This window comes from Lynx rufus, unplaced genomic scaffold (assembly GCF_022079265.1).
Source record: "Lynx rufus isolate CCGP_SWC_20201006 ecotype Redwood Valley unplaced genomic scaffold, mLynRuf1.p SCAF_5, whole genome shotgun sequence".
Classification (NCBI taxonomy): Eukaryota; Metazoa; Chordata; class Mammalia; order Carnivora; family Felidae; genus Lynx; species Lynx rufus.
In genome coordinates, this window is record NW_025814867.1 from 90,810,867 (window position 1) to 90,836,453 (window position 25,587).

A 25,587-nucleotide genomic window follows, 5' to 3' on the forward strand; every position below is an offset into this window, starting at 1 on the left:
TCTCTGTCTCTGTCTCTCTCAAAAATAAATAAACATTAAAAAAATTAAAAGAAAAGAAGTTTAATTTAAAATATTACATAACCCATGTCTAGATTGTAAGTGAGCAAAGAGACATGGAAAGAGCAGGGCTCCCTCAGTCTACACACCCACTCACCTCACCACACCATGACCCTGTCGGCCTTTTCCTAAGAGGGCCTGGAATTCAGCCTCTCCATATTTCCCTCCATCTGTTAAATGCCAGAAGGATCTGGGATTTCCCTTCCAGCATTATTCCAGGTAAATCTATTACCTAAGGTATCTTCCCACCTATGCCTGTGGTAGAGAGAGATTGGCTTTCTGGCCAGCTCTTCACCTGAGGCACATACAATGTACACATTAAAGAGTAGGGGGATGGGGTGCCTGGGTGGCTCAATTGGTTGAGCATCCAACTCTTTTTTTTTTAATTAAAAAAAAATTTTTTTAACATTTATTCATTTTTGAGAGACAGAGGGAGACAGAGTATGAGCAGGGAATGGACAGAGAGAGGGAGACACAGAATCCGAAGCAGGCTCTAGGCTCTGAGCTGTCAGCACAGAGCCCAGTGCAGGGCTGGACTCACGAACTGCGAGATCATGATCTGAGCCCAAGTCCGACGCTCAACTGACTGAGCCACCCAGGCACCCCAGAGCATCCAACTCTTGATTTCAGCCCAGGTCATGATCTCATGGTTTGTAGGTTTGAACCCCACATTGGGCTCTGTGCTGATAGTGTGGAAACTGCTTGGTATTCTTTCTCTCCATCTCTCTCTCTGCCCCTCCCCTGCTCTCTAAATAAATAAATAAATAAATAAATAAATAAATAAAATTTAAAGAGTAGGGGGTACCCCCTCAGATGTGGAGAAAGGCAAACAGTCCCCTTCTCTGACTTTATTTTGTCACCATTTCTGGTCCTTTGACTAAGAGCCCTCTAAACCCATACTGGTTCTCCAGTCACTCTCTACCCCTCAGTTTTCTGAGGCTCTTCCACAGACAACCTTCCTGTACTTGTATTCAGTCTGGATGTTGAAACGTTGATGGAAAGTTTAAATGTGCCCAATATATTAGCACTTCTTTTTTTTTTTTTTTATAAAATTTTTTTTTTTAATGTTTACTTATTTTTGAGACAGAGAGAGACAGAGCATGAATGGGGGAGGGGCAGAGAGAGAGGGAGACACAGAATCGGAAGCAGGCTCCAGGCTCTGAGCCATCAGCCCAGAGCCTGATGTGGGGCTCGAACTCACGAACCATGAGATCGTGACCTGAGCTGAAGTCGGACGCTCAACCGACTGAGCCACCCAGGCTCCCCTATATTAGCACTTCTTGAGGAGAAATCACATAGGACATTAGGACATATCTTAAAGACTCTGGATAAAGCTGCTTGCTTCTTTTACCCTCTGTCTCCTTTATTAAACTTCCAAGAGCTCTTTGTTTTGACCTGGAAGTGGCAGGTAAGTGGGGATAAACTGATGTTTGGCTCTCTGACCTGACCTGGGGAGATGGGCAAGGCTACATTAACTGGGAGAAATCACGGTGCCCAAATGTCCTGAAGAGGATAAAACAGACCCTTAATTATTTCTCATCATCTAACCTCTCATCATCTCATCATCATCTAACCTTATGGCTGCAATGGGTTCCCCATGGAGTGGGGCCTTTCCTGCTCTCTGAGGAGGCATGGACATGATCCTGAGGGAGAGTGGGAGGTTGGCATTGTAAAATATGGGGGAATCAAGGAGTAAGTGAAATTTTATCTTGACTCAAAGGCTGATCTGTTTTTCCTACAGACACTGGGAATGGCAGTGAATGAATGTTTGCAGAAATGCCTTGAATTAAATAACACTTCCATTTCCTTTCCTGCCCTTGGGACTGGAAGCATTGGTATATGGATGAATATAGCAGCTAAGATTATGTTTAATGAAGTTTTAAAGTTTGCCAAATGCCATTTGAAAAAACAATTAACCGTAAAGTTTGTGATCTTTCCAGAAGAACTGGAGGTCTATAATGTAAGTTAATATCTTAGAAATGTCTTGTAGTTTGTTCATTCATTCATTCACTCAGTAACATCTGTTTAGTATCTCCTGTGAAGACATGAGCTAAGCACCTGTACAACACGGTGATATTCTAACTTGGTGAATTTAATTTTTGTAAATTGCCCACCTCTGACCTAGTAAAGAATGTCATTATAGAAGCCATCTTTTCACTGCTACCTAACTTCCCTCTTTTTCCTTTGTTGGAATTTATTCTTCCCTCTGCTCCTTAAAGGTAAGTAAGTTTCTAGTTTTAGTATGAGGTCCTCTGCTCCTCTCTCTTCTCTCTCCCTACAAGAACACAAGTATTCTTAGAACTTCTACCATAACTTCTGCAAAGTCCTGTCTTCTGAGTCACCTTCAGACCTGTACACCTAAGCCTCTCTCATTTCCATTTGGTTATCTGATTGTCATCTTAAATCCAACATATTTAAAACAAATTCTATCTTCTTCTCTCCAATCAACTTCTTTGGGCAAGTTAATTTGCTTTTCTGTGCCTCAATTTCCTTATCTTTAAAGTGGGATAATAGGGGCACCTGGCTGGCTTAGTTGGTAGAGCATGAGACTCTTGATCTTGGGGTCATGAGTTTGAGTCTGTAGAACTGGGCGTAGAGCTTATTTGAAAAAAAAAAAAAGTAAAATAAAGTGGGAATAATAACTACCCTCGTAGGGAGCTGTTGTGAGCATTAAATGAGCGTATACACATAAGACACTTAGAATGGTACTTGGCATACAGATAAGCCCTTCATGAAGGTCAGCTGTTGTTGTATCAGCTGTAAGGAGCTGTGACACACTGAATGCTGAACTGTATACTAAATTAAATGACTCGTTTGCTATCTTTTTTCCCCAATTAGATTATAAATTCTTTCACGGCACAGATATATTTGGCAGCTTTTGCCATGTCCTTGGTACTGTCCCCAAATTCAATCTGTTGTTTCTTAAGTTCTATGTAGATGACCTCAGAGGGAAGTTGGTTGTGTTCTGATGCAAAAGGGAGGGATGTGTGTGTAGGAGAGTGTGTCCATGTGTCTGAGTGCAGAGATCTGTGTGTCCAGCTTCCTTTGTTTTCACTTCAGCTCAGCTTTTTGTTTTAGAGTGGCCAGATTAAGCTGAGTTTCTAACCTGTGAAAAGTTCCCTGATATAGTCAGCATAATTAGTATATAGTGCTGTGCTGTTCTGCCTTTAAAGTGCCGTCTCTGTGCTTTATTTTCGCTTAGCTGGCACTTTGAGAAGGGACTGTCATGATGTTAAGGAAGAATAAAAAAGGAAGTGAAATAAGATACAGAAACTTAAAATAGGTTTTCAAGACATGTTTTTGATTCTGCCAATAGCAACATCCAAGTGCTAGCGCAACTTCCCAGGCGTGCGTCTGGGCTTTGGGTAGAAAGGGCCTTGCTCAGTTCTGGCAGGGAGAGTGGCTCCGAACACTAGTCCTCTGACTGCTCACTCTTCCACCTCCCAGCCTGTCTCCATGTGGGTGGTTGCCATTTTATCTCTCCCTACAAGAAAACGAACTTATTCTTATTCTAGCTTGCTCTTTCCTGGAACAAATGTAAATGTTCTTATTTCTTTTGCTGCCTGACTAGACACAGGGAGGTTTGTAGCATTTGCTGATATTCGTTGCCGACTTCAAGCTCTGAATGTGAGATCACTGAAGGTGGAGTTGGGAAGAGATGTTCAGTGAGCTCTTGTGAGCCAATGTCAGCCAGCCCTAGTATACCACTGTGTCTCATCCACAGCTGACCTGCAAGGTGGCGGAGAGTTACCCAGCCAAGTAGCCTGCCTTCCAGGCAAAATGAATCATCCTGTCTTTTAAATGAAATTCCCCCTAAAAGCAGAGCACTATCAGTGGGCCCAGATAAATGCCCCAGCCATATCCCTGAATTGCTCATTAAGTATCATAGCCCTACAAGGGGAATTAACTGCAGCTAGAAAAGAAGGTTCATTCTCTTCAATACACAAACAAGAATGTGCATGGCGGTTCAAATGAAGTAGAGAGGTCAACCACAAATTCAGGGCTCTCCTAAGGATTAATAATAAAAATAGCTGCCATGTATTGCATTAGTCAGGTATTATGCTAAGGAGAAGCTGTCTCATTTTATCCTCTCCTCAATCCTGTGATGAAGCCACAATTGTCACCCCCATTTTACAAAAGGGAAAACATACAAAGAGGTTAATAGGCACACAGCTAGGCAAGTGGCAAACCAAGATTTCATCCTGGGTCTGTCTCACCTCAAAGCCTATATGTTCTTTTTTTTTTTTTTTTAATTTTTTTTTATTTATTTTTTTTTTATATGAAGTTTATTGACAAATTGGTTTCCATACAACACCCAGTGCTCATCCCAAAAGGTGCCCTCCTCAATACCCATCACCCACCCGCCCCTCCCTCCCACCCCCCATCAACCCTCAGTTTGTTCTCAGTTTTTAACAGTCTCTTATGCTTTGGCTCTCTCCCACTCTAACGTCCTTTTTTTTTTTTTTTTTCCCTTCCCCTCCCCCATGGGTTCCTGTTAAGTTTCTCAGGATCCACCTAAGAGTGAAACCATATGGTATCTGTCTTTCTCTGTATGGCTTATTTCACTTAGCATCACACTCTCCAGTTCCATCCACGTTGCTACAAAAGGCCATATTTCATTTTTTCTCATTGCCACGTAGTATTCCATTGTGTATATAAACCACAATTTCTTTATCCATTCATCAGTTGATGGACATTTAGGCTCTTTCCATAATTTGGCTATTGTTGAGAGTGCTGCTATGAACATTGGGGTACAAGTGCCCCTATGCATCAGTACTCCTGTATCCCTTGGGTAGATTCCTAGCAGTGCTATTGCTGGGTCATAGGGTAGGTCTATTTTTAATTTTCTGAGGAACCTCCACACTGCTTTCCAGAGCGGCTGCACCAATTTGCATTCCCACCAACAGTGCAAGAGGGTTCCCGTTTCTCCACATCCTCTCCAGCATCTATAGTCTCCTGATTTGTTCATTTTGGCCACTCTGACTGGCGTGAGGTGATACCTGAGTGTGGTTTTGATTTGTATTTCCCTGATAAGGAGCGATTTTTAATTTTTTTTTAATGTTTATTTATTTTTGAGACAGAGAGAGACAGAGCATGAATGGGGGAGGGGCAGAGAGAGAGGGAGACACAGAATCGGAAGCAGGCTCCAGGCTCCGAGCCATCAGCCCAGAGCCTGACGCGGGGCTCGAACTCACGAACAGTGAGATCGTGACCCAAGCTGAAGTCGGATGCTCAACCGACTGAGCCACCCAGGCGCCGCAAAGCCTATATGTTCTTAACCACTAAACAAAAACACAGAGAGGGGCACCTGGGTGGCTCAGTCGGTTAAGCAACCAACTTCCGCTCAGGTCATGATCTCGCGGTTTGTGAGTTTGAGCCCCGCATCGGGCTCTGTGCTGACAGCTCAGAGCCTGGAGTCTACTTCAGATTCTGTGTCTCCCTCTCTCTCTGCCCCTCCCCTGCTTGCACTCTGTCTTTTTCTCTCAGGAAATGAATAAACATTTAAAAAGTTAAAAAAAAACACAACAAAATAACGTGAGAGATGATACATTTTTCAGTTTTGTGACTCAAATGAGGAATATCTTACACAGTAATTTATATTATACCCTGAACATTGATCATTCCTTCAGGTTTTCGTCAATATTATAACCATGTTGGAATATGACTTGTGTATACACATATGTAGAAACCTCTGGCCTTCTGATAAGCACCTATTTTATTCCTAAGTAAGCCTTTCAATGAGGGGTGTGTTTTCAGAAAGAGCAGAGAGCAACTTACACAGTTTCTTATAGGAGGCATTACTTTGGCAAGGTCCCTGCATTCCAGAGAATGGATTTGTCAGACATTTAGTCTTGACCTGACTCAAGAAGATCAACCAATACCAAACTTCCAATAAAGTGAGACTTACATTCACACACTTAAGAAATTTCCAATTCATGAATGACAGTGAGTAAATGACTCCCAAGCTGACTGAAATACTCGTATCTACCGGTATTTCATGATGATAAGGTTTACTGGATGGAACAGAGTATCTGTAAAAGTCGATGGATCATTGTTCCTTTGGCTATTTAACAAATATTTATAGCATATCTACTTTGCACCAGACACAATGTCTCAGAGTAAGGAATACCTTCTCTAGGGACATGCTGCTGACATCCTTCACGTTAGGTGCTATGGACAGTTGCTGCAGCCCTGAATCTGCCAGATTCCTGCTGTCTGGGTCCACTTTTCCAAACCACTTGCAGACCATCTGCTTGTTATTCATACTTTCTATGTTATTGACATTGACTTAGTAACAATTTTCTTTCACATTTAGTTCAAAAGCCTTGCCTAGTTGTTTCTAACCCTATAATACATCCTTACTTTTTTTTTTTTTAACTTTAGAGAGAGAGAGAGCAGGGGAGAGGGGCAAAGAGAGAAAGGGAGAGAAACTCAAGCAGGCTCCATGCTTAGTGCAGAGTTAGATGTGGGGCTTGATCCCAAGATCCTGGGATCATGACCTGAGCTGATACTGAGAGTCAGACGCTCAACCAACTGAGCCACCCAGGTGCCCCACATCCTGGTATTGAAAATGACTTCTAGAGAGAGATGTTTTTTATTCATTTTACACATGACAGATGTTATATTTATCAGCAGATAATGCTATCCCATTTGTTTTATTTCCAAGTCCTTGGACAGGGATGCAAAAGAAATACCCTGTCATGACCTCTCCAGGTACTAAATATGGTACGACTGAGGGCTTTTTGCTCTGGATATAGCAGCTGCAAATACAATTGATGAAGAAAATGTCCTACAGATTAAGAAACTTCATTGTTAAAGTTCAGGTGCAAAGCCAAATCTAGTCTTTACCTCATTATATACCATCTTTCCAATGAAGTAATTACTGCCAATTGAATCAATTTTAGATAAGGAAGACACTGGGTAGTGGCTCCAAACCCTTGCAGAGATTTGTTTTTTAAAAAAGACACTCTGTTAAAGGATCTGCGTGGTAACACACACAAATTTTTGTCTATAGAATTATGTAATAATTACAACAAGAGCTAACATACATTGAATGCTTACTGTGTGCCAGGTAGAGTTTTAAGCACTTTACAAGAATTGATCACCTATTCAGTCTACAGACGTGTGTGCATATACCTTTTTTAAATGAATTTATGTTTTGTTAATTATAAGAACATTTACCTATGTTTCTCTTCTTGAGTGACACATCCACAGCTTTAGTTCAGTGTCTAACATGCAAAAAGCAGAGCATGAATGTTTGTGGAATGAATGATTATATTTTGCCTTGGAATACACATTCTTTTTTTTTTATATACCAGCTTTTGGTTTTCTTTCCAGTTTTTCTATTCTTGTTTCCCCAAGATACTCTAATAGATTGTGGTACTGCATAATTTGGGGCTGGAATTGCTATTCTCTAGCACTTACCAAAAGGCTGCTTTAGATTTGTGGCAGTGGGAATGGGGATTGACAGAGTGGATGAGGTCAGGTGTGGCATGTGCAGGTAGATGGAGGGATTTTGATGACAATGGCTGAAAGCCCCACTTATGACTCTCCTGTTTTTCTTCTTACAGGCTTTCAGTGCTGAAATGGCAAAGAGTAAGTCCAGGCTACGGGGTTTCAATAATTACAGTGGTGAGTACGAAATTCACAGCCTTAGAAGTAGAGTCTACCCACCAGAAATTCATTCTCTTCTTTATCATCTGAACTAATGGAAGGGAGAAGAAGAAATAAGCCAAATATATTTCACTATGCTCCTGCTTGGACACCAACCTGCTTTGTATCTGATCATGATCCTATTTTTGCTCAGGCCAGTCTCACGATATGAATAGAGAGAAGCTAAGCCACAGTGGGTAATCCACAGTGTGGGTAGTCCATTCATAGATAGCTGTCTATACTTTTTCCCTAAGAAAAAGTTCTGCCCTTCATAAGATGACAAAGCCAATTACTCTTTCTGCTCTGAATGGGGTTACATCTAAATGGAGATACTCATTAGTCATTCTAGAAAACACATCTAGGTAATACCAAATAGTAATAAATGGATTAAGCTGATGCTACCCAAACTTGGGTAATCACTGGGATCATAACAGAAACTTTAAACAAACAAACAAACAAACAAACAAAAATATGTATAGGCCCCAACTGTGTAGATTCTGATTCAGGAGCTCTGGGTCTGGGCCAAGCATGTATATTTTTCAATGGCCCCCTAGTCAATTTTGCTGCTGAACTAGGTTTGGGGATCACAGGACTAAACTAACCCTGGTTGGTGTTAGAAAAAGATTAACTTTGTCTCATAACTCCTTTTCTTTAGTGGAGTTTGAGTTGATGGAGTTAGAATTGCCTCCTGACAGCTAGGATGTATACTTCGGAAATAGTACACATCTACAGTATTCTAGAAATAGTATTAATCTACAGTATTCTATGAATCTTAAAAACACTAGACATTCAACCAGCAATAGAAACTCTCAGGCTATTTCCCAGTAGGGTCACAATGGTTTGCTTACACCCTTTAACAGAAGAGTTTGCTTATGGATATGCTGTGGTCCAGCAGTGCTGGAGAGCTGTGGTCTGTGACTGTGCCTCTTAGGAACCTGCTTATTTATCTGTAAAACGATAATGACAGACTTTTGTGAGGATAATTGGAGATCATGTATGAAAAATGTTCTGTAAATGCAAAGCATTAAATAAAGGCCATGGAATAATGAGCAAGAGGATGGACAGACAACCCAGGTGCCCCAGAGGAGGGAGAGATTCCTTCTGACCGGAAGGGATCAAGAATGACTTCTTGGACAGGTGGATCTAAGTTAGGCTTTGAGGATGGCAGATTTTCAATGGCAAGAGCTGGTGGGGTTGGGCACCCGAGGTGAAGAAAACCCACAGAAGCAAATAAATACAGTGCATATATGGGGAACTTCACTGAATCTAGGAAAGGTAGCTAGGAGTCTTAGATGAGGATAATATGGAAAAGGAACATACAAATGTCTCTATGTTGTTAGCCTGAATAGTAGGGCCAGAGGTTACCAGTTATGTCAGTAATTTTTGAGGGCAACTATAAAAGAATTATGATAGCACAGGACAATAATTGACATTTAAAATGGGTTAATGGTGATGATCTCAGGTTAACAAGGAAAAGTTAAACAAGAAAAGCAGGGAAATGTGTTTTCATTAGAAATATTTAAGTAATTAAATAAATAATTTAGCTAATAAATAACTAATGTGTTTTGGTGCTAGAAGAGTATCCCTTAGTGATCTGAACCAGTAGTTACCCAGAAGAACAATTCTTTTTTTTCTGGTAGTGATGAATAAATGAAATATCACCATGTATTACTTCTATTTTCTCCTAAAAAGTAATATAAGCTCCCAGGCAGAACAAGGGTTAAAAACAAACAGACAAGCTCCTATGCCTCCAATTTAAGAACTCTTGTCACTTCTTTAGTCTAAAACATTGGATTTTATTTTTATTCAAAGGAAGCTACCCTCCCTCTCTTACTTCTAGGTCTGTCTTGGTACTATTTCATAGTTCCTGGTACCACCCAACTGTTATGTAAGGGTAAAAGAAGCTAATTACTGCTACTAACCTGGGATCACTCCTGGGGAGGCAGACTGCCCACACCTACTAGCTCCATGACCACCACTTACTAGTCCTATAGCCATGGGCAAGTTACTTAATAACTCTGAATAAGTTTCCTCATTTGTAAGAGGGGGCTGTTAATAGCAGCCTCCCCTATCCCGTAGGGTTGTTAGGAGTAAACAAAATAATTTATGTGAAGCACTTAGAGCAATGCCTAGAACATGGTAAGTGCTCAATTTACTTTTACCTTTCAAAATACGTTTTTGAGATTCTTCTGAATAGCTGAAGTTCACTCCTTTTTATTGCTATAATAATATTCCATTGTTGAAGAGCAATTGAGTCATTTCTAGTTTTTTGCTGTTACGAATGAGAATGTGAACTTTCTTGTACATATCTCCTGATACACACATGCAAGAATTTCTTTACAAGATATAATTATAGGAGTGGTTGTTCCAGTTTTACGTCCGTCACGAATATATACAGGAGCCCCTGCTCTATATCCTTCCACAAACTTGGTATTGTCAGGCTTATGAATTTTTGCCAACCTGGTGGGTAATTTTTCATATCCCTGATTACCAGTGAAGATGAGCATCTTTTCACACATATAGGGGCCCTTTGTGTTTCCTTTTTTGTGAAATCTTTTGCCTGGCTGGCTACTAGGTTCTTTCTTTTTCTTGATAATTTGAGAGAATTCTTTATGCATTCTAGATACTGCCTCACCTATCAATTTCCTCTCAGTTAGTCCATTGCCCCCTGAGTTGTTTTTTTTTTTTTTTTTCAGTTTGGGTTCAGGGTCACTCTAATCCATCTAAGAGATTCTTCTTCTTTATATATATCTTTGCTTGTTATGGAGGGGGGTTTTAGAGAGGGGTACACATGGGTACCCCCTTTATTCCACATGAGTTGGAATAAAGTTCCATTATCTTTTCTGCTGGGATATACCATGTCAAGCAATAGGAAGTGCTAAGCTCCAGATTCTGTGGAGGTGTAACATGTCCTTTTCCAGACAGGTGATATATAAAGAGGAATCCCAGGTAGAAGAATTATGAGTAGTTCTTCCTTTCATTATACTTGGGTAACTTTCTAATTTTTCAAAAATAAATGTACTATTTTTACAATCAGAAATACTCATATTGTTCAAAAAGAATTTTCACTCTTTAAGTTCTATGGCTTTCAGAGATGTTTGATTTCAAACTCGGTAGTAGCAAGAGGTTAAGGAAACTCCCAGTCAGCAGGAAATAAATGTTTACCTCATTTTATTGAGCTTCACAGATACTGCTTTTTTTTTTTTTTTTTTTTTTTTTTTTTTACAAATTGAAGATTTGTGGTAACCCTGCATCGGGCAAGTCAGTTCGTGCCATTTTTCCAACAGCATTTGCTCACTTTGTGTCTCTATATGACATTTTGGTGATTCCCACAGTATTTCAAATTTTTTCACTATTATTATGTTTGTTATGGTCATCTGTGATCAGTGATTATGACTCACTGGAAGCTCAGATGATGGTTAGCATTTTTTAGCAACAAAGTATTTTTTAATTAAGGTATTTACAGACATAATTTATAGACATAATGCACACTTAATACACTAAAGTATAGTGTAAACATAACTTTTTTCTGCACTGGGAAACCAAAAAATTCATTCTACTCACTTTATTGCAGTATTCATTTTATTGCGGTGATATGGAATCCAAACTGCATGTATGTCTATAATAGTTGGTTAACATCCAGGGTGATATCAAGGTGAACTCACCTGTGAATTGACAAATGCAACAGAGCAGCAGCAAGACATGAGAGAGCCAACCCCTTACAGGCACCACCGTTCTCAAGGAGACTGTAAACCACACATTTAGATTTCCTTTGTATCCAACACAGCTCTCAGAGCTAGGCACTTAATTGAAGTTGCTGCTGCTGGTAGTGGTCACGATATCCTCGGGGCAAATATTGGCATTGGTGTTTTGTTCTGCTCCGGTTTAAGGCCCACCTGCCTTCTGTGGTTGTTCATGATAGTCTTTTCAGTCCCCCAGTTGACCAGAGAGGAGAAAAGAGAAAATGGGCTCAAAAGTAGATCTCCTGCCATCAGCCTGATGGGACGCAACATGGAAAAGATGAAGGAGGCCCAAGCGTGGATCCGAAGGATACTGACCCTCCAGGACCACCACATCATTGAGAATTATCATATACTCTACCTTGGAAAAAGGGAACATGACATTTTGACTCAGCTTCAGAATAATTTAAGGGTCTCTATCTCAGAGATTATCAGTCTGGAAAAGGTAATTTTAGAGATTAAAGGAGCCCAGGCTAGCCTCGTTGAGGTGGTTATGAACATTGAACATATGCTGTGTGAAGTTCAAGAGGAAATGGCAAGAAAAAAGGAGCTAGCCCTTTGGAGCTTGTCAGGTGAGTAACTTCCAACTGAGTTGAAAAGTCGGCTCTCCCAACTGTTCCTTCTTATGGGTGTGAGTGCACATGTATATATGTGGGTAAGATATGGCATGGGAGAGAGAACAAACCATGCTGGTTCTGTGTTAAGCCATAAACTTTTATAACTGTTTTTTGGCTCTCTTTCTACCAGCAAGGTTAATTAGAAAATCAACACACACACACACACACACACACACACGTACGTGAGTGATTGGATTTACTTATGATGAAATGGATTGCCTAAGAAGCAGTTAAATGCCTAGCAGTTAAAACCCTAGGATAATATAAGCCCAGGCTCTGGGGAAAAAAGTGCATCCTTAATTCTACAAATGGAATGTTCAAATTTAGACAGACACATTACACTTGATTAATTAATTTCTTTGAGTTCTATTGCATTTATGTATTTGTTGCTAGCAGCATTAGGAACCCTAAAATTACTTTGAGCTCTCTCACCAAAGTAAATTATTCATTCTTACTGTGAAGTACACTCAAGTATCTCCCATGCAGCAGGGCAAAATTCATCATGATGACTGGGAATTTGGGTTCAGAGATATCCTTTTAACATAGCCCTAGAGCTAAGAAATTATACCATTGAAAATGCCACCTTGAGAAACAGAGACTTATTTCATTTATTTATTTGATTAATGTATATTGTGTCTATGGTATGTGCCAAGCATTGTGATGGGTGCTGGGGATACAGTGATAAGATGGATGTTGTTTCCACTCAAAATCCAAGTAAGGATACTGAGAAGCAAGCAGGTTAGTTATGAAAGAGGAGGGTGAATGTGCTCTGGGAGCACCTTGGAGAGGCACTGTGATATTGCGATTTATAAGATATGTTTGGTCATTCAGATGACCAAAATATATGGTCATGTACATTTGGTCTTTGTCAACATTTCTGGCTTACAACTCTCAAAGCCCTTGGATTTCCTAAGTGTTGAGAGTGATAAAGATGTCTTTTGTTATGTTAAAGAGGTGACTCTGGAAAGCCCCTAAGAACGGGGACTGGTCACTAGGACACCAAACTCTGTGGTTGGAGGATTGGAACTTTCAGTGTTCCCCCACCCAACCTCCAGGGAGGGGGCTGGAGGTTGAATCAGTTGCCATTGACCAATGATTTAATCAGCCACGACTATGTATGGACCTCAGTAAAAACCCAGAAGGACAGGTTCAGAGAACTGCCAGGTCAGCGAGCATGTGGAGAGTTTTAGTGCATATAAGTTGCATGTAGGGAGAGTGGCTTGCTAGGAGAGAGCATGGAAGCTCTGCACCCTGTCCCCATTCCTTCCTTGCCTTATGCATCTTTTCTGTCTGGCTGTTCCTGAATAATATCCCTGTATAATAAACCAGTAAGTAATCTAGTACGTAAAATGTTCCTCTGAGCTGCTCTAGCAAATTAATTGAACCTGAGGAGGAGATGTTTTGACCAGCTGGTCAAAAGTACAGGTAACAACCTGGACTTGCAAATAGTGCCTGAAATCCACAGAGAAGGTCATTGGAATCTCTAGTTTGTGGCTAGTCAGTCAGAAGCACAGGTGACAACCTGGCTTTTGACTGGTGTCTGAAGTATGTGTGTGTTGAAGAGCAGTCTTGTAGGACTGAACCCCTAACCTGTGGAATCTGATGCTATCTTTGGATAGACAATAGCAGAATTGCTTGGTTGTACATATGGGAAACCCTCCTACACACAGAGACTTTGAAATTGGTCTCAGGATACCAATTTAGGCACTTAGCCCAGACTTGGGAGGTCAAGGGAAGGCTTCTCAGAGAAGGTGTCATAAATGGAGAATGAAGAATAAGTAGAGAGGTTCCTGGGTGTCTTAGTCAATTGAGTGTGCTGCTCTTGATTTTGGCTCAGGCCAAGATCTCATGGTCGTGAGTTCAAGCCCTGCTTTGGGCTCTGCACTAGACGTGGAGTGTGCTTGAGATTTTTCTCTCTTCTCCCTCTGCTCCTTCTCTGCTTGCTGTCTCTCTCTCTCTTTCTCTCTCTAAAAAAAAAAAAAAAAAGTAAGTAGAAATTAGTAAGGTAAAGAAACTTTTCAAGCAATCAGACCATAGCAGGGTCTAGATTATGAAAGACTTTATAAATCACATGGAAGAGTTCAGAGTTTTTCTTGAACAAATGGGGAGCCTTGAAGGATTTTAAGCAAAGATAAGGTCAGACTTGTATTGTAGAAAGATCACTGTGATGTTGATGGGTTGGTACAAAAATTCATATGTGAAATTTTAAAGGGCACCTTATTTTCACTTGTGTTTGTAAAAATAATTCAGGCAGATGTGGTCAAAGTGAGTGGGAGTATACAGTAAGTGTTTTATCCACATTCCCCAGAAAAACCAGTGTCAAAGAACATGCACAAAAATAATACACAAGGATAAGACCAAAGATTTTAATTTCTACTTAGTTTGAATTGTAATGACTGTGGATATTTAAATTGACTCTGATACTTTCCAAGAGAACAAGACGCAAAAAAAAAACACTGGCCTATAAAACTTGTGGCATTACTTTAAACTAACTGCATTCATAAGGTTGATCCACTCTCCCAGCAGTTGGCAATTTAGTCATGTGAGTCCCATGTTCTGGTGCAAGGTGGCATTTTTGATAGGTGATGACTAAGCATAGTATTCCACAGCAGTGTTTCAGAGTTTCCTACAGACTCACCCTCTCTTGATCAGATTAAGACCTTCATTAACAAAATGGATACATTTTCAATGAGTTATTACTACAAGAAACATCAACTATCCGTCAGAACAATAAAATTTAAATAATAGAAGTTAGGGATTTCCTCTTTTATGCTGCTTTTTAAATCCTTCCTGGTGAGTGCTTCTTCGGTGCCCAACCCAGGGCCAGGCATATAATAGGAGCTCAGTAAATGAGTTGCTGAACTCAAGTGAACTGAATTCTATTACTATACTTTATTAATGTCAGCTATTGCTCTTGAGATTTAATTTACAGTCTCTTCCTTAGAAATTTCCTGGGTTTGGGGGCACCTGGGTGGCGCAGTCGGTTAAGCGTCCGACTTCAGCCAGGTCACGATCTCGCGGTCTGTGAGTTCGAGCCCCGCGTCAGGCTCTGGGCTGATGGCTCAGAGCCTGGAGCCTGTTTCCGATTCTGTGTCTCCTTCTCTCTCTGCCCCTCCCCCGTTCATGCTCTGTCTCTCTCTGTCCCAAAAATAAATAAACATTAAAAAAAAAAATTAAAAAAAAAAAAGAAATTTCCTGGGTTTGGAGTTTCTCTGCTATGAAATTTTGTCCTTCCTGCTTTCCAGATTTACAACTTGGCCCCTCTAGTGACTTTCTTAGGATTTATTATCTGCTTTTTTGTGGTTAAATTGAGACCACTCAATTAAATAATGTGCTGGGAATTTTGTCATTTTTGTATACTTGGGTTTACGTCAAACTGAAAATAAACTGAAAGAAAAGAAGTCTTTTTGGTAGTGGTGGTGGGGTCCATTTGTCCACCTGTGTATTTTGTCCAATAAGGAGTTGCTGGGCAATAACAGGTTGTCCCTTGAATTTAAAAAGGAAGGAACGAAGGAAAGTTAAGGGAGAAGGAACAAAGGAAGAAAAAAAGGAAAAAAGGAAGGAAGGGAGGAAAGACAGGACACCATAGACTCTGAATCTCCAAATTTTGCTCTTTGTGGTTGGGTGGCATATGAGTGATACATGTACCAAATATTCTGCCTTGCCACTTACAGAAAGCACTGATGAAAGCCAGGTTTATACTCCTGGGTATGTACCTATTAGCTATGTGATATCGGGCAAGTCACTTAACTTCTCTGAGTTTCAATTTCCTTCGTTGTAAAAGTGTGTTAATTATAATTATTTCAGTGGTGGTGTTAAAATGCTCAAATGAGGTTGAGATATGAAATCTTTTTGAGAATCTTGAAGTTTTATGTAAATGTCATACTGTTTTTCATCATCCTTAATGTTTTGTTATGCCTGTATCTTTTTGTTGATGAGCATCCTGGCTAGAAATATAAACATTACCTATTGGCAACACAATTCTATATCATCATTACAACATTGATGGGGGAAGTATATACTAATGCTCTTTTTTCTCTCACCCCCTCAGCCTCATAATCCAAATCATGTGAGGACAAATTTATTAGCCCCCTCTCTTATCCTATGACTTCTCATTATATGATACTCTCCTTGCATGCCTAAACATGTAAGGCATACAGTGTAAACTGGCTAATCTATTCCTTTAAACATCTATAATTTGTTTCATTGCATTTCTTTACAAACCTTTTTCATCTCACAGAGTATTGAGACCAAGTTTTGTGTTACTCGTTTTTAGGACAATGGACTGATTGGCAACCAAAAAACCAGGATGAAATGAAAAGGAATACATTTCTGAAATGCCTAAAGCTTTCAACTGAGGAAATTCAGAATCAGAAGAAACAGTTTGAAAGCTGTGGTTTGCAGGTTATAAAGGTATACTTAATTAAGGGAAGGGTTTGACCTGTCGTGGGTCTATAACCAAAAGAAGAATTCACCTGCTGATGACTCTAAGCCAGCTGCTCATTGACCTGGAACCCTGGGATTAAGACTGAAAGTGGGGCAGGGATGGGCACCAGGAGGTAGAAATGATGTCAGGATATACAGAAGCACCGATGAAGATTTGGGGGAAAGTTATCTGCCTATCTTGAAGCAAAGTGAAAGAAATGGAATAGCATATACCACACTGTATTATAATTGTTTACCTATTTTTACTTCTCATTAAACTGTGGGCTCTTAAGAAGGCCAAGAATGTGTATACACTGTTGACCAATTTGTTACCACTTCTTGGCACATAGTGAGTGCTCAGTGAATTTTTATTAAATGGATTTATCAAAGAAGGGACAGGGAGTTTTGAAGAGACAGAAGTCAAAGTAGGAGAGGGTTGGGGCTCGGAGAGACTCTTTAAAAACTTTATATAAAAAGTAAATTGCTTGCAAAGTAATATGCACGTAAGAACCATTATCGTTGAAGTGGAGTATCAGGCACTTGAAATACGGGTTCTCACCCTTTTTTTTCAGTGTTTTCAGTTTTTCATATCCTTGGGTCATAGGTGGAGGAAATTGACAATGTGTTTCTCATGGCTGTCTTCCAAAGAAAGAAGAAAATGGTGGAAGAAAGAACACATAGGGATCCTGTGAGCCACAGGTTGTTTCAGCAAGTTCCTTACCAGTTCTGTGAAGCAGTATGCAGAGTTGGCTTTCAAAGAATGTACTCGATGCCCTGTGGTAGGTATTAGCCCCTCATCACTGGGGGGCTCTATATGTGGGAACTGGTAAGCAGACATCAGCAGATGACTCACCACTAATAGTATTTGTTGCTGTGGTGAGGGGATCGCTTGTAATTGGGATTTTGTGGTAAAGTCATTTGGGAAGGGTCATATTTTTTATTTTTCCTTCATATTTTTTATTGCTGATGGGTTTAATGTTGACGAAAGTGAACGGTGAGACTACAGTTCACTGTTTTTCTCTTTTCTGTGGTCATGTGTTTTATCTGCAGAGAGCACCCTGAAGCTCTTCTCTCTCTCTCTCTTTTTTTTTTTTTTTGGCTTATTTCCACAAAATTATTATCAACATTACCAAACCTCATCCCTTAATCAAAAGAGCGCTTTCCTGAACTTCATAAAGTTGCTCTTTTCTCTTCCATCCTCTTCATTTCCTGTAGGCTGCTAGTGAATGAATTAGATATCTGGCAGGGGAAGTAAATAACATCTTAAGATCCTTTTCAGCTATGGGGCTTCTATGTGTAGCTCTCATGTCTCTTTTCAGTTGTGCGAAAATATTGCATACTTAACTGCTGTTTTATCCCCTTCAGATGTCTGTCTCCAAAGGAGCCTAAGAAGTTTAGTGATGATCGTGATGGATACCTAATGATGAGGCTTGATTTTGCCTGATCTATTGACTATGTTCTTGATCTTTATCTTTCAAAATATATAGCATGACCCTTGCTGTGAAGCTAACTCCAACTCTTGATTTCTAGAAAGCAAAGGGTCTAGAAATCATCTTCTCTTTGCCCCAGAGAGAACATAAGCAATACCTGGAGTAAAAATTGAACATGGAAAATTCCTGGGGGTAAAAACTCACAAGTGAATCCCCACCAAGAAGTCTTTGATTATAACTAGAAAAGTGATATTGGCAAAGTCTTAAAAATTCACAACATCCATTTGCTCCTAAACCCATTGTAACTGGCCTTCTCTGCACTCCCCCTCCCTACCCTTACCTAAACTATTCTAAGACCATCACTGTCCTATTTTTCAAATCCAGTAGTGCCTTCTTTTCAATCCTGTGGCAGACACTGCTAATTGCCTGCCTGACATCTGTACATGTCTTTTTCCCTAAAAGACACATACACCACCTCCCAATGAAGACAGCCTCCAAATCTCATCTTGTCTCATCATCAGCTTCAAATCCAGAAAGTCCTCTCTTAAAGCTTAAAAGCAAAGTAATTGCCCTAACCCACTTGTTATATAATGAGAGGAGAAGGAGCAGGAAAATTGCAATAAAAACTCCAATTTTTAGGGGTGTCTGGGTGACCCAGTCAGTTAAGCATTAACTCTTGATTTCAGCTCAGGTCATGATCTCACATCGTGAGTTCGATCCCCGCATCAGGCTCTGCACTGACAGTGTGGAGCCTGCTTGGGATTCTCTCTCTCCTCTCTCTTTGCCTCTCTCTCTAACAAAATAAATAAACTTAAAAATAAAACCCCTCCCATTTCTAAACGGTAGAAGGAAAGTCACTGGTCCATACCACTAATCATGCTGCTGGATAGGCATAGAGAGTATTCTCTATTCTGGGAGTGGTAAGACCCTTGTTTTCCACTCTGGGAAGAATCTTCCTTATGTATTGCCACCATTGGTCATTTTTAGGCCCTCTGCCTATCAGGGGTCGGTGGATTGCCTCAGGGACTAGAATGCTCTCAGGCTACTGTAGCCAGGCTTGCAGTTTCTTCAGCAGTACAGTTCCTTTAAAACCTCAGCAGGCAGGAAACCTGTTTGCTTCTGGTCAAGTTTGTGTCTTTATAACCCAGCTAAAGGTCTTGTCTCCATCTAGTCTTTAAGCCTTAAGATTCTGGTCTTTTACCTACTGGCCTCTGTGCTCTGTCCATGTCCCTAGGTCTTAGCTTAACACCCACTGCCTGAGGCATTTCAGATGATTAGAGTCATTATGCCCATAATGTGACTGTACCAACATGTCTGTGGGGAGCATGCTTGACCAAAGGTGCTTGAGAAACACAGGAGATATTTTATTACCCCGAAGTTGTTTTGCAACTCTTTTTTAAACCTCGTTTTTTTTTGTTTTTGTTTTTGTTTTGAATGTATATTCTGAGACAGAGAGAGCGAGCATGGGCAGAGGAAGGGGCAAAGAGAGAGGGAGAAAGAGAATCCCAAGCAGGCTCTGCATTGTTAGCACAGAGTCTGATGTGGGGCTTGATCTCACGAACCGTGAGGTCATGACCTGAGCCTAAATCAAGAGTGAGATGCTTAACTGACTAAGCCATCCAGGTGCCCCTAACCTAGTTTTCATTTGGACTACAAAGTCTTTTTTACCCTGCAAGGTTCCAAATTATGGGACTCTTGGTCAATTCAGATGGCCACCTATAGGCACAGGGGCTTCTATTAATGAAGTTGTATGTATATATTTTCTATATTGCCTTGTATTCCAGCCAGTTCATCTCTTGCTTGTAGGGCTTGGCTGAATGTAGCAAGAAGGAGAATACATGCTTGCAATTTTTTTTATTGGGTTCATTCATTCATTCCACAAGTGTTTCTTGAACACGTTCTATAAGTCAGGCCCTGTGCTAGGTGAGAGGAATACCACAGTAAACAGAACACACAGAGTTCCTACCCTTAAAATTTATAATCTAGTGAGTCCATCTGTTACCCATTCTTTAAATGTCCATGTTTTCTGGAGTTCAAAAGGAATCCTTCTCTTTTGTAACCCTACAGTGTCACCCTGGGTGATTGCACCCATTCCTATGGCTTCAAACTCCTACCTCTATGGATGAGTTATGAATTTGTAACTCTGACCCCCTACCTCTCCCCTGACCCGCAGGTCCATATTTCTGACTGTCTTTTGAACATTTCTGCCAAGATGTTCCAGAGCCACCTCAGACTGAACTCTTTTCTTGGCCATACTTTACCCTGAGAAATATGCTTCCCCCCTCCCTCCCAGTACTCCCTAACCTGACTAATACCATCTCCATCTATCTACTGGGTCTCCTAAGCTGGAAACTCTACCATCTTCCACTCCTTCCTTCCTCTCATTCTTATGTCCAGGCAGTCACACAGCCCTACTGGTTCTCTCTCGGTGACCTTTGCAGCCCAGTCTCACCTTTCTATTCCTACTGCCTTTGTTGTTCTTCCCCTGGGCCTGGACAATCATCAGGTCCTTTCCTTGCCTCAAAACCAACCCTATCCAACCTACCCTTTACTCTGCTACCAGAATTATCATCCTAAAAAAATACGCGTGTTGCAGGGAGTATGGCCGGAGTTGCAAAAGATGAGCCTGCAAACAAAGTGCAGTTAAGTGAAGGTCCTCATACTCGAGTCGGAATGAGGCTGGTCATTAGAAAAAGGATTGGAAGTGACTGGATAGGCAGTGTTTCATTTAACATGAGTGGTAATTTTTCAGGTAAAGGAGGGGGGTATACTTTATTGTAAGGAGGGGCAGTGGCCTCCAAGTTATCATTTGTGAGTGGCGGTAGAGGCCATTCTGGTGAAGTGTCTTCCTCAGGCGCGATAGCCTTGATTTCTTCAGAAGAAGATTCATCCTCAGAACTATCAGATGTAAAATCCAACTCATCTCCTTCTTCTTGATGAGTTTTTAATTTAGGTGAACTTATATTTTGTTCTGAGTCAGACTGTAAAGGCTATAAAGCCATCTCCAAGAGCATAAAGACCAAACTTTTAAAGAAATGATATCTCCATTTTGATGAGCGTGCCTAAGTGTTTTCATAATCAATCTCCATTGTTTAAGGTTTAAAAGATTTTTTCTAGAAGGGGAAACCAATAGAAATGTTTTTTAAACAAGTACCAGAGCTCATCAAAATACATGCTTATTTAATATCTATTTTTCTAGTCGCCTACAAGGTAAAACCCCAAACCCCTTAGCAAAGCACGTAAGGCCCTAGCCCCACATTATTCACCCACCTTGTCACTATGTTCCTCAACACTTCAGCCATGAACTGCTTAAGAGTTTCCTAAATGTGCTGGAGATTGCCTTTATGCCTTTGCATGTGGAATGCCTTCCTCTCTCATCCTTTTTTTTTTTTTTTTTTAATTTTTTTTTCAACGTTTTTTATTTATTTTTGGGACAGAGAGAGACAGAGCATGAACGGGGGAGGGGCAGAGAGAGAGGGAGACACAGAATCGGAAACAGGCTCCAGGCTCTGAGCCATCAGCCCAGAGCCCGACGCGGGGCTCGAACTCCCGGACCGCGAGATCGTGACCTGGCGTCGGACGCTTAACCGACTGCGCCACCCAGGCGCCCCTCTCTCATCCTTTTTTAGCCCGCAAAGTCCCATTCTTTCTTCCAGACATAGCTCAAATGGCATGTCCTGGTTGACACCTTCCCTAACTCCTGCAGGCCCAGGAATTTGCTTCCTCTTCTGTCCTCCTGCACTTCTGGTATTCCTTTGTTACCACATCTGTAACTCCAATAAGTATCAAAATTTACAGTTCCACAAAACCTGGGTGTGGGTCTTGTCTTTATTGCTGTAAAATGGAACTTTACCTACATCTCATGCTCCTATGTCTGCAGATGAGGAAAACTCTTGATGGTTCAAGATGAACTCAGTCATTTTCAGAGTTTTCTTAGTCCCTTTGGGGTTTAAACTCAGTTCCTGCAAGGTGTTCCCCTTCTTCTCTTCTGAGAGTGCTTTAGATTATGGGACAGGCATTTGTGAGGAAGGTGGTTTGGTGCATGGTCTGCATCTATCTGTTCTCTGCCTCCCAATGTCCTCTGCTAGATAAGCCATCCTGGGCATCAGTCATTAGCACCCTCCAGTACTTAAATTCATGGTGCCCTTTGCTCTTAGTGTCTCCACAGGGCACTCTGTTTTTCATGCTGAGGGAATTCCTTTCCAAGCCAGTGTCTGTGCCTGTCCTAGAGCACAGGAAATTTTTGAGTGTGCACATCCTCCAAGCTGAAGTGCAAGGTCTTATATAGCAGTCCTCAGCTGTTCTGGACATCTTCCCCAGCCATTGCTACTTTTCACTTAGATGCCAGACTGGAGGAGGGGGTTGTACCCAGTAGAGTCAGGCAATGGTTCCTTCTACTTTAGAAGTCCCCCTCCCTGTTTTTCCGAGATTCTTGTTGTTCTGCCCCATCTCGACTCCCAGGGCTCTTTTGAGAGAATGGAGCAGTGAAGTGAGCCCCTTCTCAGAATCCCCAAGAGTTCTAGTCATGTCCTCTCTGGTTCTTCTCTTCCTACCAGGTGAAATGAAGAATTTTTATTTATTTTGAAGTGAGAAAATTATTCTGAGAATATCTTTCATCCTTCTCTCCTCTGTTACATATGGCATAAACACCATGCTATGAATTCTTTAGGTTTTTATTAATTTTTATTTATTTTTAAAGTTTATTTATTTATTTTGAGAGAGACAGAGAGAGCATGAGTGAGGGAGGGGCAGAGAGAGAGGGAAAAAGAGAAAATCCAACCGGGCTCCACACTGCTAGCACAGAGCCTGATGCGGGGCTCAAACTCCCGAAACCATGAAATCATGACCTGAGCCAAAACAGAGTCGGATGCTTAACTGACTGAGCCACCCAGGCGCCCTGAATTCTTTAGGTTTTTAGATTTTTGGTTCAAAAAACCCTTTTCTCTCTCATAAAACCTAACTTTCAAGACCACAGTCTCTGCTTTGATTAAAATTAATTACATAGGATATAATTATACACACACACACACACACACACACACACACAAACACACACAACTGACCTTATTCTAAGCTCTATCCTTTTTTCCCTGAGTAATAAGTAGGAAGAACTCAATGGGTGGAGGAATCAAGAGCAAGAAGAAACTCCCAGGAAATAAATCTTTGATTTTTATCTCAAAATATTTGCTCTCCACATAAAATTGTGTTTACATGTGGGGAGTTCCCTTTGTGAATTGTTGAGACCAGGGATCATGTCTTAGTCATTTTTTTAAGCCCTAGAGCTGCATTGTCCAAATGGTTGCCACTAGCCACATGTGGCTATGGTGCACTTAAAATGTGGTTAATCTGAATTGAGACATGCTCTAAGTGTAAATTAATTTCACTTCATTTTATTTATTTATTTATTTTTAATTTTTTTAATGTTGTTTTTTTTTTTTTTGAGTTGGGGGTGTGTAGGGGTAGAGAGAGAGGGAGGCACAGAAAGAATATGAAGCAAGCTCCAGGCTCCAGGCTCTGAACTGTCAGCACAGAGCCTGACTTGGGGCTCGAACTCATGAACTATGAGATCAAGACCTGAGCCGAAGTCAGATGCTTAACCAACTGAGCCACCTAGGCACCCCAATATATACTGATTTTAAAGACCACTACCAAAGAAAAGAATATAAAATATCTCCTTAATAATTTTTATATTGATTACATGTTGAAATGATACCATACTGAATATAACAGATTAAATAAAAATAATTACATTAGTTTTACCTGTTTCTTTTTACTTTTTTATGTGGCTACTAGAAAATGTAATAGGACTAGAGAGAGTATACATGTTAGTACCCAAATAGGCAATATGATTCAACAGATCATAATGATCTTTTTTTTTCTTTTATCAGACCCAAAATATGGAGTTGGTATATACTTCACCAAGAATCTGAAAAACCTAGCATACCAAGTCAAGAATACATCTGCCACAGATGAACTGATCTATGTGTTTGAAGCTGAAGTACTCACAGGCTCCTTCTGTCAGGGTCATCATTTAAATATTTTCCCCCCACCGTTGAGTCCTGGAGACATAGATAGCCATGACAGCGTGGTTGACAATGTCTCCAACCCTGAAACCTTTGTTATTTTTAGTGGCACACAGGCTATGCCTCGATATTTGTGGACTTGCACCCAGGATCATGTACAACCACAGAAGGACTCAGCAGGACCAATGATGCTATCTTCACAGCAGCCTTGGGAAAGATTCTCAAGTGGTAGCTCTGTTGATTAACCTCTGTTGATTAACCTCCACATCATTTTGACAACTGGCATGTCCTTACTTTGGAGGAACTATCCAAATAATGACCATCAGTAAGTCAGAGTGGCTTGAATATGTCAAATGGGTTGTCCATGTGGACTGATTGTGTTATTCAAGGAACCCACCACATCCTCACATCTTAGTTCTTTCATCTTTGTCTTCATCTCTTGGGATTGAGGTGAATAGATCCCAACTAAAACACTCTCAGGACCATTCCCTCTCCTTCAAGTTGTCCTTTCACCTCTTTTACTATAGGTAACAGCAAAAATGTTTTACATGTAATGAAGGGATTTTTCTAGCATACAATCCAAGCCTTTTTAGTTTCTAAAATGGATAGTGTAATAGCAGGATGCTTTTGCATTTTCCAGATAATCTTATATAGTGTTTTAGAGATCAAAATAAATCACCTTTGTCTGAGTAACTGGCTTTGAAAAGTTATATGTAAAATGACATTATTCGAAGTGGAAGGACATCAAAAGGCTGATATTCTACTGATATCATATTTGGATTCAGCCATATCAAGCAATGCCATTCAAGCATCATGAGGCCAAATGATTAATTCACCAAATATTTCTTGATCATCAGATGTGTTTCGTTTTTCTGGATACTGGGGACATGATGCCAGACAAGGCAAATATCTTCAGGCAGCTGGCAGCCTGAATAATCAGAAATGCAGCTATATGATTGAGTATAATAAAAGAGGAATTACAGATTCTTTGGAAAAATTTAAGAGGGAGAGGAATAAATTAATCAGGGGTTGGGAGGAAGGCCTTCTAAAGAAAGTGAAACTCAAGATGAAACCTGAAGTATTTGTAAGAGGTAGGTGAAAGAGGGGTGCAGCAAATCAGGAGCAGAGATGGAAGAATACTTTATGCAGAGAGAAAAGCTCTTATCAAGGCTGAATCCACTGTGACTTTGCCCAAATTTGACTTCAGAGTTCTGTAATGTAAAGGCCAGCTAATCTCACCATTTATCTCTTGCCTATTCTGAAATCTGTATTTCCCTATGCTTCCAAAATTTCCTCACCCTCATATCCTTACACAGAACACTTCTTCCTCCTCTTACTCTAACCAGCATTCTTCCTCTTTTTTTAAATCCCCTTCACCTATTTCACCAACCCCACCCACCTCCCCTCTGGTAACAATGTTTGTTCTCTATAGTTAAGAGTATATTTCTTGGTTTCTTTTTTTTTTCTTTGTTTTGTTTCTTAAATTCCACATATCCGCGAAATCATATGGTATTTGTCTTTCTCTCCCTGGCTTATTTCACTTAGCGTTATATCCTCTAGCTCCATTCATGTTGTTGCAAATGGCAAGATTTTATTATTTGGGGGGGGGGATGAATAATATTCCATTGGGTATATCTATACC

At 40.5% G+C, this 25,587-nt stretch overlaps 1 protein-coding gene across 1 annotated transcript in view; it reads left to right on the top strand.

Moving 5' to 3' along the window:
* PARP9 (poly(ADP-ribose) polymerase family member 9) overlaps window positions 1–25,234 on the top strand; it is a 38,151-nt gene extending 12,917 nt beyond the window's left edge. The window contains 6 exon segments of the mRNA XM_047098606.1: window positions 1,799–2,017; window positions 7,629–7,689; window positions 11,642–12,022; window positions 16,344–16,480; window positions 17,097–17,271; window positions 23,811–25,234. Coding sequence (XP_046954562.1) covers window positions 1,799–2,017; window positions 7,629–7,689; window positions 11,642–12,022; window positions 16,344–16,480; window positions 17,097–17,271; window positions 23,811–24,190 — 1,353 coding nt within the window. The 3' untranslated portion in view covers window positions 24,191–25,234.
* The last annotated feature ends 353 nt before the right edge of the window (window positions 25,235–25,587 follow it).